The sequence below is a fragment of the Podarcis bocagei genome (genome assembly GCF_964188305.1).
Source record: "Podarcis bocagei genome assembly, chromosome: 5".
Taxonomy (NCBI): Eukaryota; Metazoa; Chordata; class Lepidosauria; order Squamata; family Lacertidae; genus Podarcis; species Podarcis bocagei.
In genome coordinates, this window is record NC_138129.1 from 40,945,104 (window position 1) to 40,970,983 (window position 25,880).

Genomic DNA, 25,880 nt, shown 5'->3' on the forward strand with positions numbered 1-25,880 from the left:
TGCTTTCTTATCCTATTTTTGGTAGAATGCACTATTTTAATACCTTTTTTAAAAAAGGAAAGGCGAGTCAAGGTCAGTAGCTATAGTCAGGATGGGCCTGCTATTTTATTCCATTCAAGCCCACACTTCAATGAAATGAGAGAGAATGCCAGGAAACTGGGCAGCATGAACAGGAGTGACTGAGAGGGGCAGCCAGGAAGAGAAAAGATGTGGGTGACGTGGTCATTATTCTCGGTGCTCCAGACAGGAACTGACATCTGGTTTGTGGAATTCACCTTTGCATTTAAATGGCTTTTGCCTTAGCTTTGATTGACGCTTCTGTTACAACTGTGCCTCACTTTCCAGGGAGCAGATGTTGCTTTAGCTGTTCGTTGCAGCACAGCGACAAAGATGACAGCAAATTAGGCTGCTTGTTGTAAATGAAACCAGTGAGTGCTGGGTGTTTGCTGGAAAAGAATGCTAGTTATATAAAAACAGGGGTGGCCAGTTTCTGAATACTCCAGAACAAGTTGGTTAGAGTGTGCTGCTGCTAATGCCAAGGTTGCAGGTTTGATCCCCGTATGGGACAGCTTTGCAGGGGGCTGGACTAGCTGATCCTCAGGGTCCCTTCTAACACTACAATTCTATGATTCTATGAATTCTTATTTGGCAATTATCCAGAGTCCAGATTACACCAATTCTTAAAGAATTACACTAGGTGGTGATTTGCTTCTGGGCCCAATTCAAGGTGCTGATGCTTAACTTTCAAGTTTGTAAGCAAATTACCTAAAGAATGTGATCCTTGTACAATACAGTCTTCAACTGAGGCAAGCGCTACCATTGGTAAAGTGTCTTAAACAAGCACAAAGGAGCCTTTTCTGTGGTGGTACTGTGAGTTTGGCTCGACAGGCAGGGGCATGAGAAGGTGCCTCTCCCCACATCCCACCCAGACACTTAGATCTGTGAATTAAAGGTTTGTTGATGGCACCACATAATCCCATAGTAAAGCTTGTTGTGATTCAAGCACATGCTTTTAGAATGCATTATGAAGATCTTTATTATGTTTTTATATTCATTTTCTGTACACCACTTGGCTATTCTCTGATATTCTCTGTAGAGCAGTTCATAAATTCTGAAACAGAATAAATAAGAATATATTTTTGGCAGCAGGTTAAGAGTTTCTTGTTTACCCACACATTTTAGAGTGATTACTTTTGTCTTCAGTTCGCTTTTTTGGCTTACAGCTGCTGTCTGTGAATTTTTATTGTTTTGCAGTGGTTATGTTTTTTATTTATTGTTGTTGTTTTTTATTGCATACCACCCTGGAATCCATTTGGGTGAAAAGTGGTTTAGCATGGTTTGAAAATAAAAAAAAGAAAGAAAGAAAGAAAGATTACTGTACAAACTGGCAACCCCCTGATTGGTCTACAATAAAGTTGCCGCCATCTGGAAAGATTTCACTGCTATGGAACACATGTGCTCAGGAAACCAATACTCTCAGATATCTGGATGTAGATATATTACATAGTTGTTAGATAAAGAATCCAGAAAAGAGACGTAACATTAAAGTTGTGTGGAATAGCTCCAGTCCTTACAATGTGAAAACATTTCCCTTTAACTCTGAGTGAATCAGTGGACAAACATTTGAGAAAGACCACACAAAAAAAGGCCCGTAGAACCCAATACTAAGAATTTGTCAAGAATGTATAATTTGCTGCTGAAATGGAATACACAAGACGAAACAGTTAAATCAGCTATGATTAAGTGGGCACAGGACATTGGTCATAACATTATGTTTGCTGACTGGGAATGGTTGTGGAACACCGGGATAAAATTTACGGCATGTAATGCCTTAAAGGAAAATATTATGAAAATGATCTATAGGTGGTACATGACCCAGTCAAGCTAGCAAAAATCTATCATTTGCCTGATAATAAGTGTTGGAAATGTAAAGAAACTGAAGGTACTTTCTATCACCTTTGGTGGACGTGCCCAAAGATTAAGGCTTTTTGGGAGATGATATATAATGAAATGAAAAAGGTACTTAAATGTACCTTCCCTAAGAAACCAGAGGCCTTTCTCCTGGGCATTGTCGGCCAATTGGTGTTAAAGAAAGACAGAACTTTTTTTATGTATGCTACGACAGCAGCAAGAATACTCATCGCAAAGTATTGGAAGACACAAGAGCTACCCACCCTGGAAGAGTGGCAGATGAAGGTGATGGACTATATGACATTGGCCGAGATGACTGGCAGAATCCGTGATCAGGGGAAAGAGACAGCGGAAGAAGATTGGAAGAAATTTAAAATTTATCTTAAGAACTATTATAAAATTGATGAATGTTAAAATGTCGAGGTTTTGAGAAAGAAAAGGAGATTACAGCGACATAAGATTAAGTTAAAGAAAAGAATAAGAAGAAATATATTTGATAAAATTATTTAGGATTTGCTGAAATAATTTTGGAAATTGGGATGTAGGAAGGGGAGGTTTGGGGGAGTCCGAGAAGTGAGGGATATGAAAAAAAGGTTATGAAATTATACATGTTTGTATGTCTTTTTATTTGTTTGTATTGTTTAAAAAATGTTGTAAAACCAATAAAAAAAATTATAAAAACAAAAAAAAAACAAAAAAAACAAAAGGCCCAGACAAAATATCTGATGATCCTACAGCAATCTCTCAAACCGGCAGTTTAGGAAAGGAAAGAGAAAGTGTATGACATGATTTGATAAGGGTTGGTTTCAAACAGGCTCAAACAACATACATCCGGTGGGCAGATTGTGGTCCTTGGGGGAATTTCAACTTTGGTCTACCATCTCTTTAAAACTGGAAGCTGCTGAGAGCACAGATGCAAATGGCATCTCTCTCTGCATCTCTCTCAGCGTTTCAGACACATATGGAAACAGGTGCAGCAGTAGAACAAACTTTTACCCTGACTGCAGCTGTGCAAAACAAACACAATTTGGTTATAGAGGGCCAATTGGTTTACTCCTGTTTGCTCTCCTTTGTGAAAGAGAGTTCCTTCTTGCTGCGGGGTGGCCTATTAGGGGAGTAAAGAAGGCAATAAGACTTTGGGCTGAGACAGGCTTGACATTTCTTTTTTCTTTTCTTTTTCTTTTTTTAAAGGAAGATCAGTATTACTTTGATCACTGGAATGGGATGCAGGGCAAATGTTCTGGTTTTCTTTCTTTCTTTATCTTAAAAAAGGTATTTTCTGCCTCTAGGGTAAAGAAGCTAAGTGAAAGTAAAATAAGGTTCTAATGCTGTTTATTTAACAAGACTGATCAAGCAGTTACCCTTTGGCTGAGATTGCTTCCACACAAATCGTTTTCTCGAGAACTGACATAATTTGTTCACTGCCAGTGCTTCCAGACAGCAATTTATTGTGGAATCAGCACATGTAAGTTTTGTTGTTGTTGTTGTTGTTGTTGTTGTTGTTGTTGTTGTTGTTGTTGTTGTTGTTGTTTGCAATGGCCACACATCATTGTCTTCAAAATACCAGCCTGTATTCTGTCCCCACCTGTAATCCATATTTACATAGGTGGCTACGAGCCACCTATATAGAAGCAGCCACTGACCAATATCCTCTAGGAGCTGGTAGGAAAGTTGCTAGAAAATTAGAAAGTGCACAGAGAGCTCCTTGACTGCATGTGAGTGTGCTTTCTATCACCTTCAGCTTTCTCTGCTTATTGATGATGAACCCTTCCATATTCTCAACAAGCAGAGGTCTCATGTGGTAAGTGTAACATGTAGCCAGGCTCTCTAAGACGTTAACTTCTGGCTGTTCATAAGATGGTTTCCTTTCTGGGTGATCCATGTTTGTTACATGTGTATAAACTTAAACACATGAAACATGAATACTAGCTGCTGATATTCTAAGTGAATATTCAGTGCATTTAAACTAAAACGCTCAGAAGAAACATTCAGACATTATTCCCCATTGCATGGATTGCCCCAAAGACGAAGAGCTTTCTGACAGCAACTGCAGTAAGTGAATAATGTATAACAGAGGTATGTGTGGTATGAATCCCGGCTGTACAATAAGAAAATTTTCCTCAAATGTTCCTTCATAGCCTCAGAAAGGAGTGACTGAGCAACTACAAGTTTTCTAACCTTGTGAAACATGGGAAGCTCCCTTATTCTGAGTTGAGACAATTGGTCCACCTTTCTCAGTGCTGTCAACATCAGGTGGGGGGAGCCAGTGGACTTCCAGGTGTTGCTGAACTACATGGCCCATGGGAGTTATAATTCAAGCACATCCAGAGTTCCAAAGGTTCCCCACACCTGGTCTTCTCTGGTGAGCCCTGGCTGTCCAATATTTCAGACAGGAGTCTTTCCCAGCCCTACCTGGAGATGCCAGGATTAAACCTGGGGCCTTCTGCATGCAGAGCAGATGCTCTACCACTGAATGCAGCAGGGAAGGGCCCAGTCATAAATAAAGTTATCAAGAACTCTTTGTGGAGAAGATATGTGGGAACCTGAGAGGCTGAGAGCTGGAAGAAATTGTGTATAAGTGTTGTGAGTGCAGGGAGCTGGCAAGTGATTTGTGGTTGAGGAGGGAAAATGTCCGAATTTGGATCCTTTCAGTTATAAAAATCTTCTGTTCCCATACAGTTCCTTTCCTCCACCCACCCCACCATACAAAGAATCTAAAGCCGATTCCAACATAATGTTTTGCTCTCACATATTTTGTTTTGAAGTGATCCCAGGAGCTCCTACACATGGAGAGTATTGCCTGGGAATTATAGCTTTCGCTTGATGTACTGTGAAAGGTTTCTTAGGCTCCTGCCCAGTGCTGTAAAAAAACAACAACTGAGAATATAAAACAGTATGTGGGAAAAGACCTCTAGCATATTTGGATGAAAACGAAAAACTTATAAAACTGTGTTGCAAAAACTTAAATTTAAAGCGTAGGTCTATAGGAATGAAAACAATAATCACCTGACAAACAATTTTCACTTAAAAGTAAGTAACTCTTCCAATATATTATTCTATTTGACAAAGAGAGATAATCAAATCCATACCAAGGTGACATATGGATCTTTTTATCCTTTCAAGCAGAGGTAGCCAATGTGATGCTGAATTCCAACACCAGATATTGTTGAACTTTAGCTCCCATCAGCCCTAGCCATAGTAGCTGATGAGCAAGAATGATGGGAATTGTAGTCCAACAAAAATCTAGAGGGCATATTGTTGCCTATCTAATGCAAAAAATCTAGAGGGCATATTGTTGCCTATCTAATGCAATTTTAAAGAAAACCAAACTTTAACCTTCAGGTAGGTAGCCATGTTGGTCTGACACAGTCAAAATAAATAAATTAATTAAAAAATTGTCCAGTAGCACCTTAGAGACCAACTAAGTTTGTTATGGGTATACGTTTTGTGTGAATGCACACTTCTTCAGATACCTTCAGATACCTTCTTCAGATACTTTAACCTTGTTCTCATATAATCTTTTGTTTAATGATTGGTTCATCAAAAAATGGGCAAAAACTAAAATTAAAAAAACACACACCATTGATCATTTATAGGGTAAAATTAAAACAAAATGAATGTTCTCAGATCCAGAGTTCCTAACATTTAGTGGTGCCTTTATTTAGCTGCTTTGTAGCATTACAGGAAAGAAATGCTTTTGAAATGGGGTGGAGAGAATTTGGACAGGAAGCTAGTGGGCTCCTGGTCTAGCTTTCTATCTTTCCTGCTGGGGAAAGATATTATCCCCATGGGGATAATATGCTGGTGCCACTTTTCTCTGTGTGCTGCGCATATGCATGAGCAACCAACATGGACTCACCTCAGGGCATGTGTTGCTTAGCATTATTTACTCCTGTGATGCATTGATACCATGAGAAAAATCTTCTAAACCTAAACTAGGAGACTTGTTTTTGCTGTATTATTGCAATGCTTCATTTTAATTTAAACTGCTTTTAAAGCCCAAGCTGAAAGGTGCTTAAATACAACAACTCTTAAATAAAACCTACAGAAATGCTACTGTTTTCGGTTCTACACAAAAAACCCAGTTTCCTAACTGTGAAGCACATGAATAGCTTTGAAGTTTTAGTGAATAACTGGAAAGGTTCTGCTTATTTGAAATGTTTTCCTTCAGTAAAAGAACAATTTACAACTAAACTATGAAAGACAAAAATTTATCAGTTGCATGTTTGGCAACTGATAAAAGCATCACGTGCCACATTGCTCTTGTTTAATGGCTTGTACTCTGTCCTTTTGCATATACACTTTCTGTGGCCTCTTCACCTGTGTCTGGTCTGGGAAGATGCAGACACACAGCAAAAAATGCTAAAGAATTCAGTCCATATTATTATTGGCTATACACTAAAGAGGTTATTTAATTCTTGAATTTGTAACATTTATGTCTGAGAAATTATTATCCTTCGGGGTGGTTCCCAGTGGATTTTCTGCTCACCTCATTGACCAAGTATATGTTATATCTTTTGACAATATCAGGAGAGATGTGATTCCTCAGGTTTATGTCCTTCACCCTTCCCAGTGTAAAGAACAAGGTAGGAAATGGACTGCTTTTAACGAAAGGGCTGGTGCAATGATGTTTTTATTGTAAAGCTATTTGTATTTTTTAATCATATTTTATATACATAAAATTTCAATTCTATTAATGTTTAATTGGTTTTTAATTATAGTTTTTTCTAAGTTTTAGCGATTCTTGTTTTTATATGTAAACCGCTTTGAGTCCCATCAGGAGAAAAGGCAGAGAATGAATGAATGCCACTAGTCAGAGCTACACCATGAGAAACAAGCCAAATGATTCCTTCGGAAAGACAACAGGAGTCCTTTTCAAACAACTGTTAATGATAGCCTTTGTAAAGTTCTGATAACATTTATTTTATGCTGTCTCCTGTTGGTTTTATCTGTTCTATTACTATCACATTGTGGGTGATATAATTTTGTTGATATAATTGTTTTAACTTTCATTAAACACTGCTCTGGAAACTGCCAGGTTTAAAAAGCTGCCTATAAATTGAAATAAACAAACAAAGACAATGGATGTGAGTGGGAGGCAGAGTTGTGAACAAAGTAGGCAATTTTATTTATTTAATTTTTCACCCCATCTTTTCTACAAAGAGCTCATAAGGCATATATATATTCTTCCATTTTGTCTTCATAACCATGGTGAGGTGGATTAGGCTGAGACAGTGGCTTGGTCAACATCATCCAGTAAACTTCATGGCTGAGTAAGGATTTGAACTCGGGGGGCCACCAGGTGGTGCGTTGGAAGATGGCCGACAATAACATCTCTCTGGCCCACACGAGGTAATTAAGGGGCTGCTATGGGAAGTATGCAGTCTTCCTACCCCCCCCCAGGAGGTGGGGGCGCTGCCTTGCCAGCGGTGTTCACAATGCACCCCCTGATCCGAGAGATGGGGGTGCCGAACACTTGGCACGAGCCCTCGGTGAAGTCAGATCTTCCTGACGCCGATTCCAATTAGCGCGTGCTGGTTAGCTTCAGCTCAGAATTATAATTGGAAACATACGATTGGAACGAAGCTGAAGCACATATATCAAGTAATGTTCGAGAGATAAGACTGCTGAGTAATGGATCTCTGTGACCGGGAGTGACGGATGGATAAGTAAATCTTCTGATGAATCACCACTAGGAGACTGTATGTTTGGAATGAAGGGGGGGTGGAGGAAAAAACTTTTTTCCCCTCTTTGCACGATGTGATATTAATAACCCTTCACCCCAGATAGAAATAAGATCGTTGCGTTTTTATTAATCACAAGCAGAAATTCAAGAACTGTGTGGGATGGATTACAACAGGAGAGAGAATTGGTGAACGGTGAGAACGAGGAAAATTTTTATGACGCAGTTAAAAAATGGTGTCTCGCCAAGACAGGCTTGCCGGAGAAAGAAGGACAGGGGGAGGAGAATCAGGATTGTTTAAAAGAGAAGGAATGTTGGAACGCAAGTTTGTCCTGACAGCCTCCTGACTCATTTGATTTATTTGGCAAGCCTGAGAAAAGTAAATGACAGACCGAATATTTTTTTTTTTTTTGGAAGCGTTGAACAAAGGCTGTCCCTGAGTGATATGATCTTTAAAGAGTACAAAATCCACACAAGGATGCCTGCCAATCTGCTTGTGAAAATTATCAGAGATCGCAAAGAAAGGAATATACGATAACAATAAGAAGAGAAAGAAAGTAATAAAGGACTATCTGGATTGAACTGGATAGAACTGTCTAATTAAAGCAGTAATATAAGTGATGTTTGGACTCGTTCGGAGTTTTGGACTCGTGCGGAGCTTGATGTATGGGTACCCCCAACAAAATTTAAAATTTGGCTGTATAATTTGGAACTAATGTGATTTGGATAATGTGATGTGATTGGCCTGTTAATAAAATTTTTTTAAAAAAAAAAAAGTGTAAGGATTTGAACTCTGCCCTAAGTCCTACTCATTGCATCATGGTAGCTCTAAATGATACCTTACAGCAGTGTTCTCTTCTGTGTTGTAATTAGCTAGTAGTGACAGCATTTTTACCTGCCACTTGAAAACATTTTTCTGTTAATATTTTCCTTAAAAAAGAGAAATGATATATTGAGCATTCATCCTTTGCTCAATTTCATGTCTCTCTTATATATATATATATTTAAAAGACTTTCCCATTGTGGAGAGCATGTCCTCAGGCAAAGTTCACCAGTTCCTTTTCTATAATATGGGGACAGAACTGTCATAAGTGGAAAGGCCCATTGAAACAGCCCAGAATTCAATGAACTGCACTCATTATGGATGAAAAACACCTGATGTGACGGTTTGGAGAAATGCTACAAATCTGTGGAGAAACTCAGGGGAATGTTCTCAAACATTCTTGATCTTTTTTACTGGCAGATTTGGCTATTTCATCTTTCATCTCATCAACAGCCTGGGGATCAATACCAGTGGCAGCTTATTTCTTCCAGAGACGGCCTGCATTTATGAGGAACAAACATTCCTCTCCAATCAATGAAGTCTGAAAACCTTTCTCAGTAAACAGTGGGTAGCAATTAAATGTGAAAGGTCAATTATCATCCTTCCCTAAAACTTGCCTGTGCAAACGCCTTTCCTAAAATCTGCTTGTTTTTCTGAAAACAGATTGATTTTTCCCTCAGCAAAAACATGTAATAATTTCTCAAGGAGAATTTACAATAAGCCTGAGTTGCAACTCTACAAACACGACAGCAATTACAAGATAATTCCCTGGCTTTTCCACACTACCTGTGGGTTAATAACAGCAGCCAGACAGCTGGATCTTTTAAAATAAACTAGTATGGGTAAGAATCTTAGCAAGAACTGAGGTTTCCAAGCAGATATTGACCTAAGATCCCATAGAAATGAAATATCTACCTGGGCTCATTGCCTAACTGATGTGTCCATGGGAATAAATGGCCTTTCATTGAAGGGGAGAGGTAGGTAATGCAATTCTAACTGATTTAAGCAGGATTAGTCAAAGTGGTGCCCACCAGCCAACATGGTGTCAGCATCAGCCAGCATTGACTAAGGGTCAGGGGTGATAGTGCCAAATGGGTGATAGGGGCCAAATGAAGCCCTTCATGCCTCTCTATCTGGCCCTTGAGACTTTCCTTAGGCTATGCTCCCTCCACAGACCTCACCTCTTCCTGCTCTCTGCCCTCCTTGAATGGAATGTGTTCATGAACGGTGAGAATACCTTGTGCTTGTCTTGACAGAAGATTGCAAGAGATGTGTGTGCACTGTGTAGAAAACCAGTTCCATACACTTGCCATGCCCACTTATTGTACCTGTCCCCGTTGTTGTTTTTAACAATCTGACATTTTCCTAGGTACTCTAGAAGCTTTCATAGTTATAAACAAACCTTATCTTTCTTATTTTGCTATGTTTCAAAACTGTATTAGACTATAATAAAATTTATGTTTGAAAATACCTAAAAACCACCAATCACAGGGTGAAGTTTTTATTGTCCTAAGCGCTCTGCAGAGCCAAACAGGAAGGGCATATGGATTAACACCAAAATGGCTTTCAGTGATTCACGGATATGGTCCTCTTGGCTGACCCCTATAACTATAGTGTTTTGCTACTAGACGATTCTTAAATTAATGGGCCATAGCTGGCTTTGTGTTTTATTTGGGAAACCTGATGTGAGTGGGTGACAATTAATTCTGTGGAGGGCAAACCTACAATTGGCATGTACCAGAGATCATTAACATGTTAGTTGTGTAAGTTAAGAGGCTGTGGGAATGAGGGATCTTATGCTCTTACTCATGCCCCGCTCCCTGCTTTTAAGTACAAAAACAGGAAGACTATTAAATTCTTAGGGCAGAAACAGTGCCTTGAATTTATGATGTGGGTGGTATATACCATGGGGTGTTTTTATAATATTGGCTATGTAATGACAACATGTTCCATGCAAATATCAATGAATGAATATGTGGGGCAGCTCCAGGAGCAGTTTGGTGTGAGTACCAAAGCAGAGGGTGTGTTAGCTGCAGGAAACTGCACTTCACATTTACCAAATCAATGGGATTAATGATGTGGCTGTCAAGGAGATACGTTATGTGATGATGATATCATATTTTTATTTTGCTGGTATGTATGAACTTAAAAGTCAACATGACTTCATGTTTTTGCACAATCTGGGTTTTGTTTGTGTGAAAACTTCCTTGTAGAAGAACGGTGGTCCCATCTCAGACTTCTGAAGACCACCTTACCTATCATTTGTTTGAAGTGCTGAATGAAAAGTGGAGATAGACTGGTATTACCCAACAGTCAGAGAAAGGCACTCTGTGCATGCTCAGATTGTTTTCCCCCCTTTATTATTACTTTGTGTGTTCCAGGACACAACCCTTATACTGAAACTAAAACCTGATTCTGAACCTTTGCATTAATCAACTCTTGCTTGTATAATACACTGGGATATTTATTAAAACAGGCGGGGAGGGGGAAGTAGCATAAAAATGTCATACAGGTTCTGCTTCCTGAAGTTTACCCTGCATGACATTCCTCTCAGAAATCGACTTGCATGTTATAGAATCATAGCATTCTTACTAAGAGAAAAAAATGCATTCTAATTGTCTCATCATATGGGCAAAAATTGGGGGGGGGGGGAGTTGCCACAATTTGTCACATGGATAATTGATGTATACTATATTCAATTATTTAAAAATGATCCATTTGCTGTTATTGAAAATAAGCTAACATTGTTGAGCCATAAAGAAACCAGATAGCAAGGCTGTGAGTAAAGGCTGCTTTCCAAATATCAGCCAATGCAGGGAACTGGTTTCTTGCATTGGCAGAGATTTGGAGTAGATGACGTTTTAAGGCCCTTTCCATGATTCTAAACAAACAAGCAAAAGCGAAACTGTTAAGGTGGCTTTAAAATTGCTTAGTAAGAAATTGTCCCAAAAAAATGCAAAAAAATGGAAATATACTGCTTGCCTGCAGTATATTGAGCCATCTGGGTCAGAGACCAGGAGTGCAAATTATGTGGCAGCTGTCTAACTTTCACTGTCCCCGCAGACTAGTGCCAGGACTATTGATTTTAGGAAATGCATTGAGGATGAAGGTTTAACTATCACCACAGATAGTCAGTGAATTAGTATGGTGTTAACCTAAATGGAAGGTGTGAGTCATAGGACAAGGAGCTGGTTAACATGGCTTGCATATATTTCAGTCCAGTGATTTTGTGATTGTAATCCTATGTCACCTACTTGAAAAATACATTCAATGATAATGAGAATTTAACTGGTTAGGTAAAACCCTGTTCAGTTGTTCTCCATGCATGCAAAATATGGGTGAAGAAGAGAGCAATAGGACCATGGTACGGGTTCTGCCTGTGACATTATGCAAGGAACTAGTCCCAACCCAAGTGCAGATAGTCCTATGGGATCCTTTATGCATAGCTTCTACGCAGTGCTATTTTTATTGAAAAAGAGGTGCCAGAACTCACCATGAACTGATTGTTTTCTTATAATGTGGCAACCTAAAAGCAACACGACAGGCTAATAATTTGATTACAACACTTTATATACCGTATTTTTTGCACCATAACACTCACTTTTTTCCCCCTAGAAAGTAAGGGGAAATGTCTGTGCGTGTTATGGAGGGAATGCCTACGGGTGGCATGCCTACGGATTTTCCTCCTATAAAAACTACGTGCGTGTTATGGTCAGGTGCGTGTTATAGAGCGAAAAATACGGTAGCTACTAAATTGTACCTTCATTCAGAGTCAAGTGGCATACAATATATACAAGGTAACACCAACTAATGTGACTTCAGAGAATTTCCCAAAGTAGGGAATTTTTTCAATGGTGTATCAAACAGAGAATGATTCAAGCTTGAGGCAACATGCCTTCCAAAATAAGTATAAAGTCCCAACTACAGCACGGATGTGCCTGGTTATATTCACAACTTATTCATATATTTAGCAGTGAACACGCTGAAAGAAGTTGGTGCTCCACAGGTTGGGAATTTATACTTATTTTGGTGTTACCTTGTATATATTGTATGCCACTTGACTCTGAATGAAGATACAATTTAGTAGCTATAATAAAGTGTTGTAATCAAATTATTAGCCTGTCGTGTTGCTTTTAGATTGCCAGATTTTTCTGTTTGCAACACGGGGGATCTTTGCTGTTCTCTTATAATGGCAGTGGAACCCACCTGAGAGGTGCCGGAATTGAGTTCCAGCGAGTTCCATCTGAAAAAAGCCCTGCTTCTATGCATGGAATACAACTGAACAACTTAAATATATGTTAGATCAGGGGTTGGCGATGTTTTTTGAGGCCAGGCCGATCCACTCCCCCGTAGACCTCTCGTGGGCCGGAGCATACATGCCCGTGCGCACCCGTGCATGCACACATGCTATTTCTGGCCCTCTTCCGACTCGGAAGTCAGTCCCCACAGTGAGAAAAGAAATGGCACCACGGGGGGGGGCACAAATTCCCCACGCCGATCCACAGAACGGCCGTGGGCCGGTTCCAGGAATCTCATGGGCCAGAACCGGCCCATGGGCCTTAGGTTGCCAACCTCTGTGCTAGAGCTCTCCCTCCTGCAACTCTTTTTTAGTGAATGACTAAAATAGGGGTAAGGAAAGTGGATGAAGTAATGCAGTGGAGTACTTATGTTTAGGGATGAGATGGGGGCTTATTTATTTAGGCACAAGCCCCCGGTGGAAGATCAGCTCAATGTCCCAGTAATCAAACATCCTGAACATTTCAAGAATATTTTGCTTCTGATCCACATTAATTTCCTTCATTATACAGAGACCTAGAGACATCATTGTCATATCTGATGAGCTTGAGGTTTAATTGTAGCAATTTTGCCTCTTCTCTTACCTTAATAAAATAATGAAGCATGATTCTTCTTTCAAAAACTGGGATAAGACCTGGCATTTTTTTTAACACACTTGACAAGGATTTGAAATGTGTGCACCTTAAACCCATCTTGAAGACACTAGCTTCACTTTTTATTTTTTAATTATCTTTCACTCTGTCCTCCTTAATTTGGGATATTTATACCTGTCACTGAGCTGTGCCAGTTAAAAGAAAAAAGTATAAATCATTCTCTCTCTCTCTATATATATATAAACTGAAACAAAATATTATAACAACAGATGTTTCCCCTGCAGTGATAGTTTCCGGTCCTAAGCTAAAAATAAAAGCTATCATGCCAGTAAATGAATATAAATTAAAAAATAATCTACTAAGGAATTTCCTTGCTTATCATGTTTCCATTAAATAAATGAGTTTATCTTCACGGTTATAACCGTATATCCATGATAATGATGTTTTCTCAGTTGCAGGAAAGTGTATTATAATTTTCATTAGGGAGTCTCTATGAAAATTAATTTCTAGGTTGAAAAATATAGGATGGCCTACTAAGTATGGGGAATTCTGCTCATACTTTTCAGGTTCATGTAATTATTATTACTATGGTTTATTGTAAAAAAAAAATTTTTTTTACACTGCCCCATGTAATTTTGAATCACACAAATTAAACTTGTGTATCCCACCTCACCCCCAAGTTCAAATATAAACCTCCCAGAGGTAGGGAAGGGTATTCACATTAATCTACAGCAGTAGAAGATAGTAGATAATCACAGTAGGTACCACTGCAGTGGGAAGGTAAACAGCGTTTCCGTACACTGTGGTTTCTGTCGCGGTGTCCCGTTGCACCAGAAGTGGTTTGGTCATGTTGGCCACATGACTTGGAAAGCTATCTGTAGACAAATGCCGGCTCCCTCAGCCTGAAAGCAGAGTTGAGCGCCACACCCCATAGTTGAATTTGACTGGACTTAACCATCCAGGGGTCTTTTACCCTTAACAGCAGTAGAAAGATGGTCTTCCAATAAAATATTTGTTTTTGCATTTGGCCAGAAATGCTAAAATCAGAATTTCTGTGAGCAGGCGTGGGCGTGGCTGGTGCACATACCGGGGTGTGGCGCGCCACCCACGGGGGCATGGCACCCAGCGCAGTGGGGGGTGCACAGCGCATGTGCGAGGGGGCAGTCATGATGGTACCGCCCTCCTTGATGGTGCTGGGGGTGGTGCACTCCCCACACGTGCCCCCATTCCTCCACCAGTGGGCAGCAGTGATGTACCTTTAGCAAAGATCAGAACTACCTCATACCTGTCAACTGCCCCAGAAAAAACGGGACATGTCATTTTTTCTTCTCACAAAAGGACTGTGGTCAAAGTGGCTGCCATGATTTTGCACGATTTTGGGCTGCACTTTTTTCAGGCATGGCACCCAAAAGCACACACTGAAAAAAGTGTTTGGGGGGGCAGCGATCTTGTGCAGCACCCCAAAACACTCATTTTTGGGTGCTGTGTCAGGAAAAAATTGCTGTGATTTGTGCAGGAGGGTTGATCTGGAAGATAGTGTCCTGGATATGGGGGTGCATTGTATTGGAAGAGCCAAACTAGAAGTTACACAGGTCAGAAACTTTGGCCTTCCAGATGTCACTGGACTGCAACGCTCATCATCTCTGATAATTGACTGTGCCAGCTGGGGCTGATGGGAATTGGGAGTCCAATAATATTAGAAGTTCCCCACCTGTCTTACACTTAACATGCGGTTGCTACCAAAAATGGCTGCTTGTCTAGATTCCCCCTCCCTTTCCCTGTCTAACAGAACTCATCTGTGCCTAGATGGTTACAATGCTGTAGTTTGCTCTGATACTGCTCTCCAACATTGACTGCTACTTATACTTACTGGGTAGGAGGAGTGCCACACTCAATGTCAATGTAATATATGAAGCCTGCTAACATAAAAGGATGGCATGGGAGAATAAAGTGTGGAACAGAAGATGGACCACAGAGGTGGGAGGAAAGACATATGCAATATAAGCTCTTCTGGTTCTACTTCTGACTTCTGTGCATTCAGCAGAACCTCTGCATAGCGCCTATGTGCACATAAGCTTTATGCATCTAGACTCTGCATATTCAAGGACCCTGTTTTTTCCAGGGTTCTGGTCGTGTGTACAAGCCCATATACATGCAAGATGAATGCATTTAGTTTCACATCAGAGGTTCTGCTGCATTGATAGAGGTCAGAGCATAGGGCTGAAGCTTAGTGGTCCAGCATATACTCTAGTTACAGGTAGGTAGCCTTGTTGGTCTGCCGTAGTTGAAACAAAATAAAAAAATTCCTTCCAGTAGCACCTTAAAGGTAAAGGGACCCCTGACCATTAGGTCCAGTCGTGACTGACTCTGGGGTTGCGGCGCTCATCTCGCTTTGTTGGCCAAGGGAGCCGGTGTACAGCTTCCGGGTCATGTGGCCAGCATGACTAAGCCGCTTCTGGTGAACCATAGCAGCGCACGGAAACGCCATTTAGCTTCCCGCCAGAGCGGTAATTATTTATCTACTTGCACTTTGACGTGCTTTCGAACTGCTAGCTGATTGGCAAGCCCTAGGCTCTGTGGTTTAACCCACAGCACCACCCACGTCCCTTCCAGTAGCACCTTAGAGACCAACTAAGTTTGTTATTGGTATGAGCTTTCGTGTGCATGCACACGTCTTCAGCATATACTCTGCATGCAGAAAGTTCCTGGTTGAACTCCTAGCATCTCGGGTGAAAACAAAGATTTAGCAGGAGAAATCAAAGACCTCTCTGTGAGGCAGACTTTGGGCAGCTAATGCTAGTAATAGGAGGCAATACTGGGCTAATTGTGCCAATGTATAAGGCAGCTTCATATGTGAATCCACTTCCTCTCTAGTTTAGGTGGAATTGTGGCTTTCTTGTGTGGAAGAATCCTATGGTAAAATGTTAACACTTGTATGTGTGAAGTAATTAAAAGAAGGGCAAGCAAAATGTTTTTAGTGTAATTTATCTCATTTAATTTAGAGAAATCCAGTGACAATGAAGCTTCTTGTTACTTGCAGTGACACCCAAATAAAATAAGGACTAATTTCATTGGTTTTGAAAATCATGCTTGCTTACGTTTCAGAATGTTTCCAGCTACAGGCAATGTCCCCTCCTGGGTTAACTTGATGTTAATTCACATTAAGTTATTCATTTTTTCCCTTCACTCTACCATTGCTTATTTTGTAGTACTAGGAGCCAGAACTGAATTCTTGTAAGGTTTTTCCCAAGTCCCCTCCAATGATTTGTGATCTGTTTGCAGCTTTTAAAATTCTGACATGCACCATGTTGCTGTTATAACACATGAAATGTGCATTTACATTCTCTACTTATGTAGTGTTCATGTTAGATTACCTTCAAAAAGCTTTCTGTGACATTTTTGCACAGTTTTAAATTCTGGGGATGTCCTGTCCACAGTGATAGAAAGCAGTTTCCAGGAAAGAGTTAAACTGATGTAATATTGTAGGGCGGAAGTTTAACAAATGTGAGAACTATATAAAGCTATGAGATCAGAGGTTTGGAAACATCTTTTAGAAGGGAATCCTATCGAACTCAGTACTGACCTCACTTTTACTCATAGGCACTGCTTAACAGTTCACCGTTGGAAATAATGTTACAGTGGAGTTTTAAAGTACTGAAGGAGAGGCATTTATTCTGGACAGTGTTCTGTGCTTTGAGCCTGCTGGGTGAGTATTTGGTATGGGGGGGGGTGGACCCTTACAACTGCTGTGTTACTTGCAGACAGAAAATGAAGAATGAATCTTGTTCTGCCTGTGCCATAGTTATTGAATACTGACGGAAGTTTATCTCTTGTAATATCTGCTAGATGGCTAGATGCTAATAACATTAGAAGCAAACTGGTAAACAGAATGCATAGCATGTAAAGGAATAGTGCACACAACTAAAATACTCTAATTAGTGGCATATAGAATTTCTGCAGGTTTTCTAGTTTTATAGTTGCCCATGTGCAGAAGTGGCATACAGAAGGATATTAGATGCACACATTTTATTCATGGTTTTGCAATTCTCCATACCAGATATGTCCAGTGATTATTAGCAAGGCTTCAGTATCCCAGAGACTAACATACATTATTTTTATTAAACATAAAATCCTAGACTGTGTAGCTGAGAGCATCTGTTTGTAGCCTGCTAGCCTATAGTAGTTGGCACAACTGACTACTTTTGGTAATTACTGTTACTATTTTTGAATGCTTATGCATTTTGTTTGTACAACTTAAAAAAGTAATGATTAGGGAATGTTATGTTGCTATTTTCTAAGTTGAAGGTACTGCACAGTGTATGTATAGCACAACTGTGTATTTTGCACACTTTTGCAGCCAGACTATTTTAATTTCTCTTTATCCACTAGACCATAAGACCCTCCTTAGACAACTCACTGGGCTGTATTCCTGTCTTTTTAATGTTTATTGCACTTTTTAGTACTCCCCAAAGGATCGTGCTTATCCTGCTCTGAAGCTGGCACGGCCTGTTTATTTACTTTGCGGAGTTTTGTTTTTCCTTCTTACATCTACTGGCCAAGTCATAGTTCATATGGCAGTTGTATTTGCTGCCCATGTACATCAGGTGAGCAGGAGAGATGTGTGTCTGCAGCTGGTCACAGCATGTGTCAGGGACATCACTTTGGTGGCTATGCAATTAATTGCCCTCATGTTTTAAACCATTCAGGTTTAAAAATCGAAGATTTTGAAAGGAAAAAGCAAAGTACGGCCTAATTTGTGTGGCTGCAATTAACTTTGTAAGCAAATAAATATAATATGGTCTGCTTTTTCAGTGTCATGTGTGAAAATTGTCTTGTGGCTGGCTTTCTAACATCCAGATAAAGGTTTTTTAAAAAAATACACGTGGAATTGCTACTGCTGCAGTATCTGCAAGTTCAGTGTTGAACTTTATTAAACCCTTTTGAAATTTCATCTAATTTTATCTAGTAATAGAAAAAGCAATATGATACTCTATTCCCTTTAAAAGTAGGCTTCACTCCACACAATTACTTGATCCAGCTAGGGAGAAAATCATGTAAGCACATTTACCAATGAAGTCCAATGTTGAATAAAGATAGGAATCGGCATGCATCTGTCTATTGTGACTCTCATTCATACTACATTGAAAGGCTTCTAATGTGAATGAGAAGATGCATCCAGGTCCATTAGTTATGTACAACTAGAGCTGGATTTCCATCGCAATTAGAAATGCTTTCCAACACATGAATTAGCATTTTGAAGATGCACATAGGGTTCTGTTTTTGGCTCCTGTCTACACTTGGCAAATATTTTCAAGGTAATTTTACGCCTGTGTGTCTTGGCTTCATCTTCTGCAATAATACTTTATCTTCTTGGGCATATTGCCTAGAAATGTATGCATGAAAAGCATTATGTCATAGTTAAAGCAGTGGTGGAATGCAGGCATACGAAGCTTGCTTAGCTGCCTAGATATATCCTCATCAGTGAGCTTGCATTTTCTATTAGGGAAACATTGTTTTTGTTTTTGTTTTGGTAAGTAAAGCTAGTAGTCACCATATCTTGGGCTGTGAACGTGCTGGATTTCCCTCTCTAAAACATGAAAAACAATTGGGTTTAATTCGTGTTCTATCATGGCATGCAAGTAAATCCCATGCCAAAACCTCCATCACCTTAGAACATACAGTACACTATTACTAACTTTCAGAAATATACTAATCAAACTGAATATGGTTCAGAAGACTATCAGCTAAAACCATGCATTTCTCTGAAGATGCAATTGTTTTTATTTTGTATTTTTATGCTGTGAACCGCCTGAGATCTTCAGACTTAGGGTGGTATACAGATTGATTGATTGATTGATTGATTGATTGATTGAATAAAGTTAGTTAAACACATTAAGAACAAGAGTAATTTACAGATACATTCCTACGGTGACAGTATTGTGAGGTGGCACTAGGTAGTTGAGGAAATGTCCGTCCCCCCCTTGGTCCACTGGCTGTGTACACAACATACATTTAAAGCACCCCACCCCCACAAGAAACCTGGTAGTTGCAGTTTGTTAAGGGTGCTGGGAATTGTAGTACTGTGGGAGGAGGTAAACAACACTTTGTTTGCATGTTGGATAGTATGTCATTTTCTTGGTACAAAGGTCAACCACTTTTATGTCTACTTCCTGTTCCTAATTTTCAGCATCAGTTGTGTTTTCCCAGGCTACCTTGAGGTATGTGTGGGTAAAAATATTAAGTGCAAAAATGAATTATACACATCCAAACGCACTGTAGACTTGAACTGGTAAACCTAAGCCAGTCACATTTTTTCCAGCACATGTTCTCTGCATGCCCACAGCTCTTAGGTCATACATAACTCCCTTTCACACATTACATGTTTACCACAGCAAACAGAAATGTAACCATAGCCTACACAATTGTGAAGCAGCTTTTAGGGTTTTTGTTCTGCATAGATAGTAGTACACTTGATGACATTCAGAGGCATCAAGTGATACATTGATCTGATCCTGCAAGGTTCTGCAAGACATCTATTGTGAGATGCTAGTTTCTCAACTCCCACTGATTTATATGAAAATAAGGTCAGTTTTCCCTATTACCAAAAAGATGGCTTACAGTATGTTCTGAGAGCATCTTATTGTAACTTTATTTGTTTATTTATTTAACTTGATTTTCGCTGTGATTTCATAGTTCACACACACTGTTAACAAAGTTACACTGTTTTATGTGCACATGTATGAATGCAACAAAATATTTTTATAAACATGCCTATTATATGCTACTAGGGAGCTAGGATTGCCTATAGCCCCCTCCATGTGTGTATGCTAAGAAACAAATATATGTTTACCACTACATAATGTCTGAAGCAAGAGAAAACTCCTACATGGAAACAACTTCAATATTGCAAAAAGCATATAACAACAACAATTTATTATTTATACCCCGCTCATCTGCCTGGGTTTTCCCAGCCACTCCGGGCGGCTTCCAACAAAATATTAAAAATACAATAAAACATCCCTAAACAGGGCTGCCTTCATTTTTTTTTAAAAAATATTTTTATTGGGTTTTCACATTTTATGTAAACACAAACAACACACCAAAACAAACATAAAAAACAACGAACATGAATAAATCCCGAAAATCTTATTTTCTAACCCTAGTCCTTGACTTCCCCCCACCCCCTCCCCTGCATCCCTATTCCCAAACTTATGTCAGCAAGTTAGCATTTCTTCCATCTTAATGTTAGGCCTTTTATAAAAAACAAAAATAAATTTTCCCTAAGTTGGACCCCAATTCTCTTCCCTCGATTTCTCAATTTTTCTTACATAATTTTCTTAATACTAAACCCCCTGGTCTTGAGTGTTGTTTAAATTTAACTCTTCCCTCCCTCCCCTCCCCGCTTTGCGTCCTTTCCCGAGACATGTCCAAATTAACAGTTTTTAGCCTGGATTCCGGATATCCGAGGCTCTCAATTCTCTTTTAGTCCCTCTCCGCCGGTTTTGTTGGTAGTCCTTTTTGTCTATCATCGAGTCTCGAAAGATTTCCTTAACAATCAATCCAATCAGTCCATAGTCTTTTCCCATATTTAAAGGCAACTGCTGAGGAATTTCCACAAGGCCTAAGTCTTGTTGATAGTCAAAATCAAAGTCAAAGTCAAAGTCAATGTGGAGGCCCCAATTGTACTTCTTTATTTCGAGCTCCTGAATTCCATAAAGTCCCAGGGCCTCCACTTTCATCTTCTGTATCTTTCGTAGGCTTTGAGTGGATTTAATCCAATAGTCTCCTTGCTTGTGTTCTCCAGATGTCAGCTCCTGGTTAGTACTTTCCCAGATAACTTGTTCTCTTTCTTGTTTTGTCTTCTCCTCTTCTTTGTTTATTGTTTCAAATTCAGCTGTGGGTTCTTTCTCACTCAGGCCCTCATTACTTTCAGCAGAACTACTTGTTTCCAAATCCAAGGTCGTCAATTGTTTACTCATAGCTGTAGTCTGCTCCTGTAGGGTTCCCACCAGTGAGAACATTCTTTCGATTTCTCTCAGTATCTTTCCACCCACAGCCATTGTAATTCCACAGAATTCCCCCTAGAGGGAATCTGGTTACTGAGTAACCTTTTCTCCAACAATCCTCTGTCCTATTGTTGTTTCTTTGTTTCTCAAAATTTTAGTTCAATTGTAACTCCTTTTAATCCGGAGAGGTCTTAGACAGCAATTTTTTTTCACTATTAATAGTCCATTTGACAGCTTTTGACAGCTGTCAAATTCTGCTCCTCTATACAGGCTCCAAAGCAGGTCGCTCCCGGGCCCGGGAGGGAGGGTTGTTTACCACAAAACAAAGACTCTTCCAACACTCCACTCTCCTGCTCAAATTTACCTTTCTAAATCTTGGAAGTTACTGTCTTTTTAAAACTCACCCTTTACAGGGTAGGCACTCCAGCTTAGTTCTTATTTCGTTGCTCTGGATCGTCTGCAAGGGGGGGTGTGGGGACTTCCTTTTAGCACACCCCCCGGTCGTCTCAAATTCAAAAGGTAAAAGTTTTAAAGTTCAGTTCCAAATTACTCACGGGTTCTTTTTTTCAGTCCGAATTTCAAGGAAGGAAGTCAGCGCTCTCCAGTTATGGCTCGCGGCTTCGCTCAGCGGCGGTAGCGGTCGACTCTCAGTGCCACGCCGTCCCCTGTATCCCCTCCGTAGCCTTTAAAAAGGCTCATTGCGAATCAGGGGGGGCGCTTAAGGCACCCGCCGAGTCTTCAGTCCGCAGGCTTCCGCGCCTGCGGTTTTTAAGGGTCCCCGTGTCGCCGGCACGGCAAAGACCCATCCACCGCTGAGCCGATTCCCTCCGGAGCTCGGAGGGAATCCGCCATTTCCCGATCGCGCCAACCCGGAAGTCAAACAGGGCTGCCTTCAGATGTCTTCTAAAAGTCAGATAGTTGTTTATTTCCTTGACATCTGATCGGATGGCATTCCACAGGGCAGGCGCCACTACCGAGAAGACTACTACCATGTCATATGTGGCAATCTCAACCATGTCTAAATATGATTTGCAAGTGTGATTTTTATATACAGGAGTAGTAACACAGTGCCCTCCTTATATTATTGAACTCCAACTCCCATCATCCCTGACTATTAGCCATCCTGCAGGGTATCTAACAACATCTGGAGGGTGCCATGTTGTTTATCCATGCTATGTAGGAAGCTTTACCCCTTGAAGTGGATCTGACATTCCAGATTTCAGTCCTGATGACCACCATGTTTGTGGTCAATCTGTTTTAAATAAGAATGTTGCAATCACAGCTGATTGTTAATTATGTTATTTAGAAAACTATATCTATATAGAAGCCAGCTTCTGCTTTTCATGTCAAGATAATGTTTTTGATGTTGCTTTTGGCCTCATAAAAGATGCTTAAATATTAAATTAACGGTTCAAGAAAAGTTACCTTTGGCATGAGTAATGGAATATTCAAGTAGCCTGAACCTGACATCCCCTACAAATTAATAATTATACAGTTTGGATGCTAAATTTCATTTTGACATTTACAGATTAATTTTATTTGAAATGTGTACCTATGAGATGGTGTGTTCATTCAGTTAGACTTAAGTGCAGTCTAGAAGAGAAAATTCATAATGTGATTAATCATTACAGATTTAAATTCAAATAGTTAATAAACAACTAAAAGACAAATTACCTGAGCTGAAGTGAAATATTCAAGCAATTACATTCAAATTATTTCAGTCAGGCTTCAAAGTTTACAAAGATTATAGAACCCAGATATTCATATAATTAAATCCATTGTCTGAAGAATTAGCTATTGAAATAGCAGGCTAGCAGCCAAGCAAAAATCTCTTTTATCAGTTTTGTCTGAGTGTTGATTAGGTGAGCATGCTTGCAATGATGTAATGGCTTAAGCTGTCATCCTCTCTCCTTCCCACATTCTCTTCGCCCTTTTTTGGCATTGTTCGTGACTGCAAAAGCCCACACCCAAATCCTGTCTGGGCCATATGGAATAGGAAAAAAGGGTTCAGGAGGGGGAAAGCGTAGAATTTTATCGGATATTTCCAGAGGGAAAGGGACTCCACCCTTTGAATTCCTGCCACATGGCAGGAGAGGAGCAAAGCTAGAGATTCATGAGTAATGCAGCTCAGAGTCCCCAAAGGTGGTGCTCGTTATAACTGCTGGAAGAATAAAATATAAATACTGATGGAATTCGTAATCCTGGCCTCTCAGTTTCAGTTATTTCCCATTTCATCTAAGATATGAAATTCTGGATCTGAACATTATCACTGCTAGCATGCTATGGGATCAATATGATATCCTTTTGCACTCTGAGTACTAATAAAGGTGCTTACCACTACCTCCCATTTTCATTTTTAATCTGATTCAATCTATCATTATAATATCCTGTTATAATTGGGCAATCAAACAAGTGGGCATACCATTTAAGAGAGCTGCGGCTGCTTTTCATGTTGACTTTTAAAGTTGCAAGTTCACCATCTGGAAGATCTGAGAAGACACATATCATCATTATGTGAGACTTAACTGAGCAAAGTGTTACTGAGCGAAGACTTGTGTTCGGCATGTCTTGGAAATTGATTCAAAAGTCTATGGAATCTCTCTCAGAGACATACATGTTTTTAATATTACTCATATTTCCCCATGTATCATCAGATACAAGTGTAATTCCCAAAAGTATATCCATGCACTAGAGACTGTGAGACAGTAAGCCATATTTATTCCCCCCCTTTGTGCATGTATGTAATTGATTTAAAGCAGTATATCATGCAGCTTCTTTGCTTATTTTTGGTGCCATTACAAAACAGTGTACATTTTGAACTTTATGGCATGAAACCCGAAAGCTCATATGAATGCCTTATATCTTCACTGTGGATTTAGCATGACAGTATGCCTTTATTGGTGAATACATTTACACAGATCACATGCTGTTTCATGGGCTCTGGGCAGCAGGGGTGGCCCTACCATTAGCCAGAGCATGACGGTTGCCTCGAACAGCAGATTTTGGATGTCATGAAAAGGCAGCAAGTTGTTAGTTATTTAAATTATTATTATTGTATCTTTACTACCAGGGAGGAAGAAGATGTGCTTGTGGTACTTTTTACCTCAGATGCTAAAACAACTTGAATGGCCTTGGGTACTGTGTATCTTAATTTGGTGGGAAGGGTGCCATTTATTGCTCTGCAACAGGCACCCAGTCTTGGGAGCTGGCCCTGCTGGGCAGCTTACACCAATTTCATCACCCATCTTAATTCTCACTACCCCAAAATAACTCATATTATAGATACTAGGTATGGAAGTTTTGAGTGGACCAAAGAGGTCATAATTAAACAACAACAAATAATGTCATTTCTCTCCATTAGCACTTGTCCCTCCCTTTCCCTTCAAATTCTGCTCTTTGACAAATGTATGTTATTCAAATTCTCTTAACCTTACTTAGACTCCTTCCTGCCATCTACAGCAGAAACAAAAGTCAGGTGTGAGAGAAGGCAGACAACTTTCACTGATTGAGAGAGAGAGAGAGTAGAGTGTGTGTGTTGCCTGCTGTGTGCATGAGGAACCCAGTTCCAGCTGCTGGAGCAACAGCAGGTGGAGACATCTGTGGTGATAGTTCCCCTTGCTACTTCTTTTCCTCTTCTTCCTGACAGGGCATTTTCCTAAATGGCTGCCATGTAAGGAGGGCTGTTGCCTATATATGTGCCCGAGCTATAATTTTTCTATAACCACAAACAGTGGTGATGGGAACACCTAAGATGTGGTAGCCAATTAATAAAGCAACATTTGCTTAACAATTGTTAACAGGTTTCTGTGCCTGAATCAGAATAACACATGTGGAAAGCCAACAGGTGTGTGTGTGTGTGAGAGAGAGAGAGAGGGGGGGGGAGAGATTCAGCAACCAGCCTGTACATCTTATACTGGTGCGCTGAGTGGGGGAGCAATGTCCAAAATACACTGGCCCTGTCTGAACAGTGTGGTAGCAATATGAAGAGGATGAATGACGTTATGAAAAGCTCATTAAGCAGTATTATTCCTTATTTTAAAAACCAACATTGCTAGGCAGAGTGCGTAGTTTAAAGAACAGGATGGTTAACAACAGTAGTAATGAAATTTATCATTTCTATAGTGGGGTTATTTTTTGGGTGTTCAACGTTATAATTATCTCAACAATCCTAACAAGAGCCCAGTAAGGTAGCCTTTGCCAACTTGGTGCCCTCTGGATATTTGGGGCTACAACTCCCATCATCCTCAGCCAGCATGGCCAACAGCTGATGGGAATTGTAGTCCAAAAACATCTGGAGGGCATCAGGTTTGTGAGGGCTGTTGTAATGTATATCAGTATTATTCAGAAGTCACGTGGTGTACTTGCCATGAACATTGTGATGGAAGAGTATATTTATGGGTGCATTATAGTCTTTTGGTAAAGTTTGCTCTTTTTATTTAAATTACAACATCAATTAAAGCTGTAACCCTACACCTACTTACCTGGGAATAAGACCTGCAGCACTCAGTGGATCTTACCTCTGAGCAGGCATGTCTAGAATTACCTGTTACATTACACTCTCAGGGAGT

The 25,880-nt window shown here is 40.0% G+C and overlaps 2 protein-coding genes across 4 annotated transcripts in view; one reads left to right on the forward strand and one right to left on the reverse strand.

Moving 5' to 3' along the window:
* Positions 1-25,880, forward strand: part of CD34 (CD34 molecule) — a 143,518-nt gene that overhangs the window by 85,884 nt on the left and 31,754 nt on the right. Inside the window, exon 1 of one of the 2 annotated variants that reach the window (XM_081193560.1) lies at positions 16,834-17,012. The exons of the other annotated variant lie outside the window; for it this stretch is intronic. Coding sequence (XP_081049686.1) covers positions 16,937-17,012 — 76 coding nt within the window. The 5' untranslated portion in view covers positions 16,834-16,936. Of the gene's footprint in view, positions 1-16,833; positions 17,013-25,880 lie in introns of those variants that run through there. 2 annotated transcript variants of the gene reach the window in all.
* Positions 1-25,880, reverse strand: part of LOC308586695 (uncharacterized protein) — a gene marked incomplete at its 5' end in the record, with an annotated part of 127,554 nt that overhangs the window by 15,566 nt on the left and 86,108 nt on the right. For both annotated transcript variants that reach the window (XM_081193588.1, XM_081193589.1), the window contains one exon: positions 23,735-23,801. In XM_081193588.1, coding sequence (XP_081049714.1) covers positions 23,735-23,801 — 67 coding nt within the window. The remainder of the gene's footprint in view (positions 1-23,734; positions 23,802-25,880) is intronic.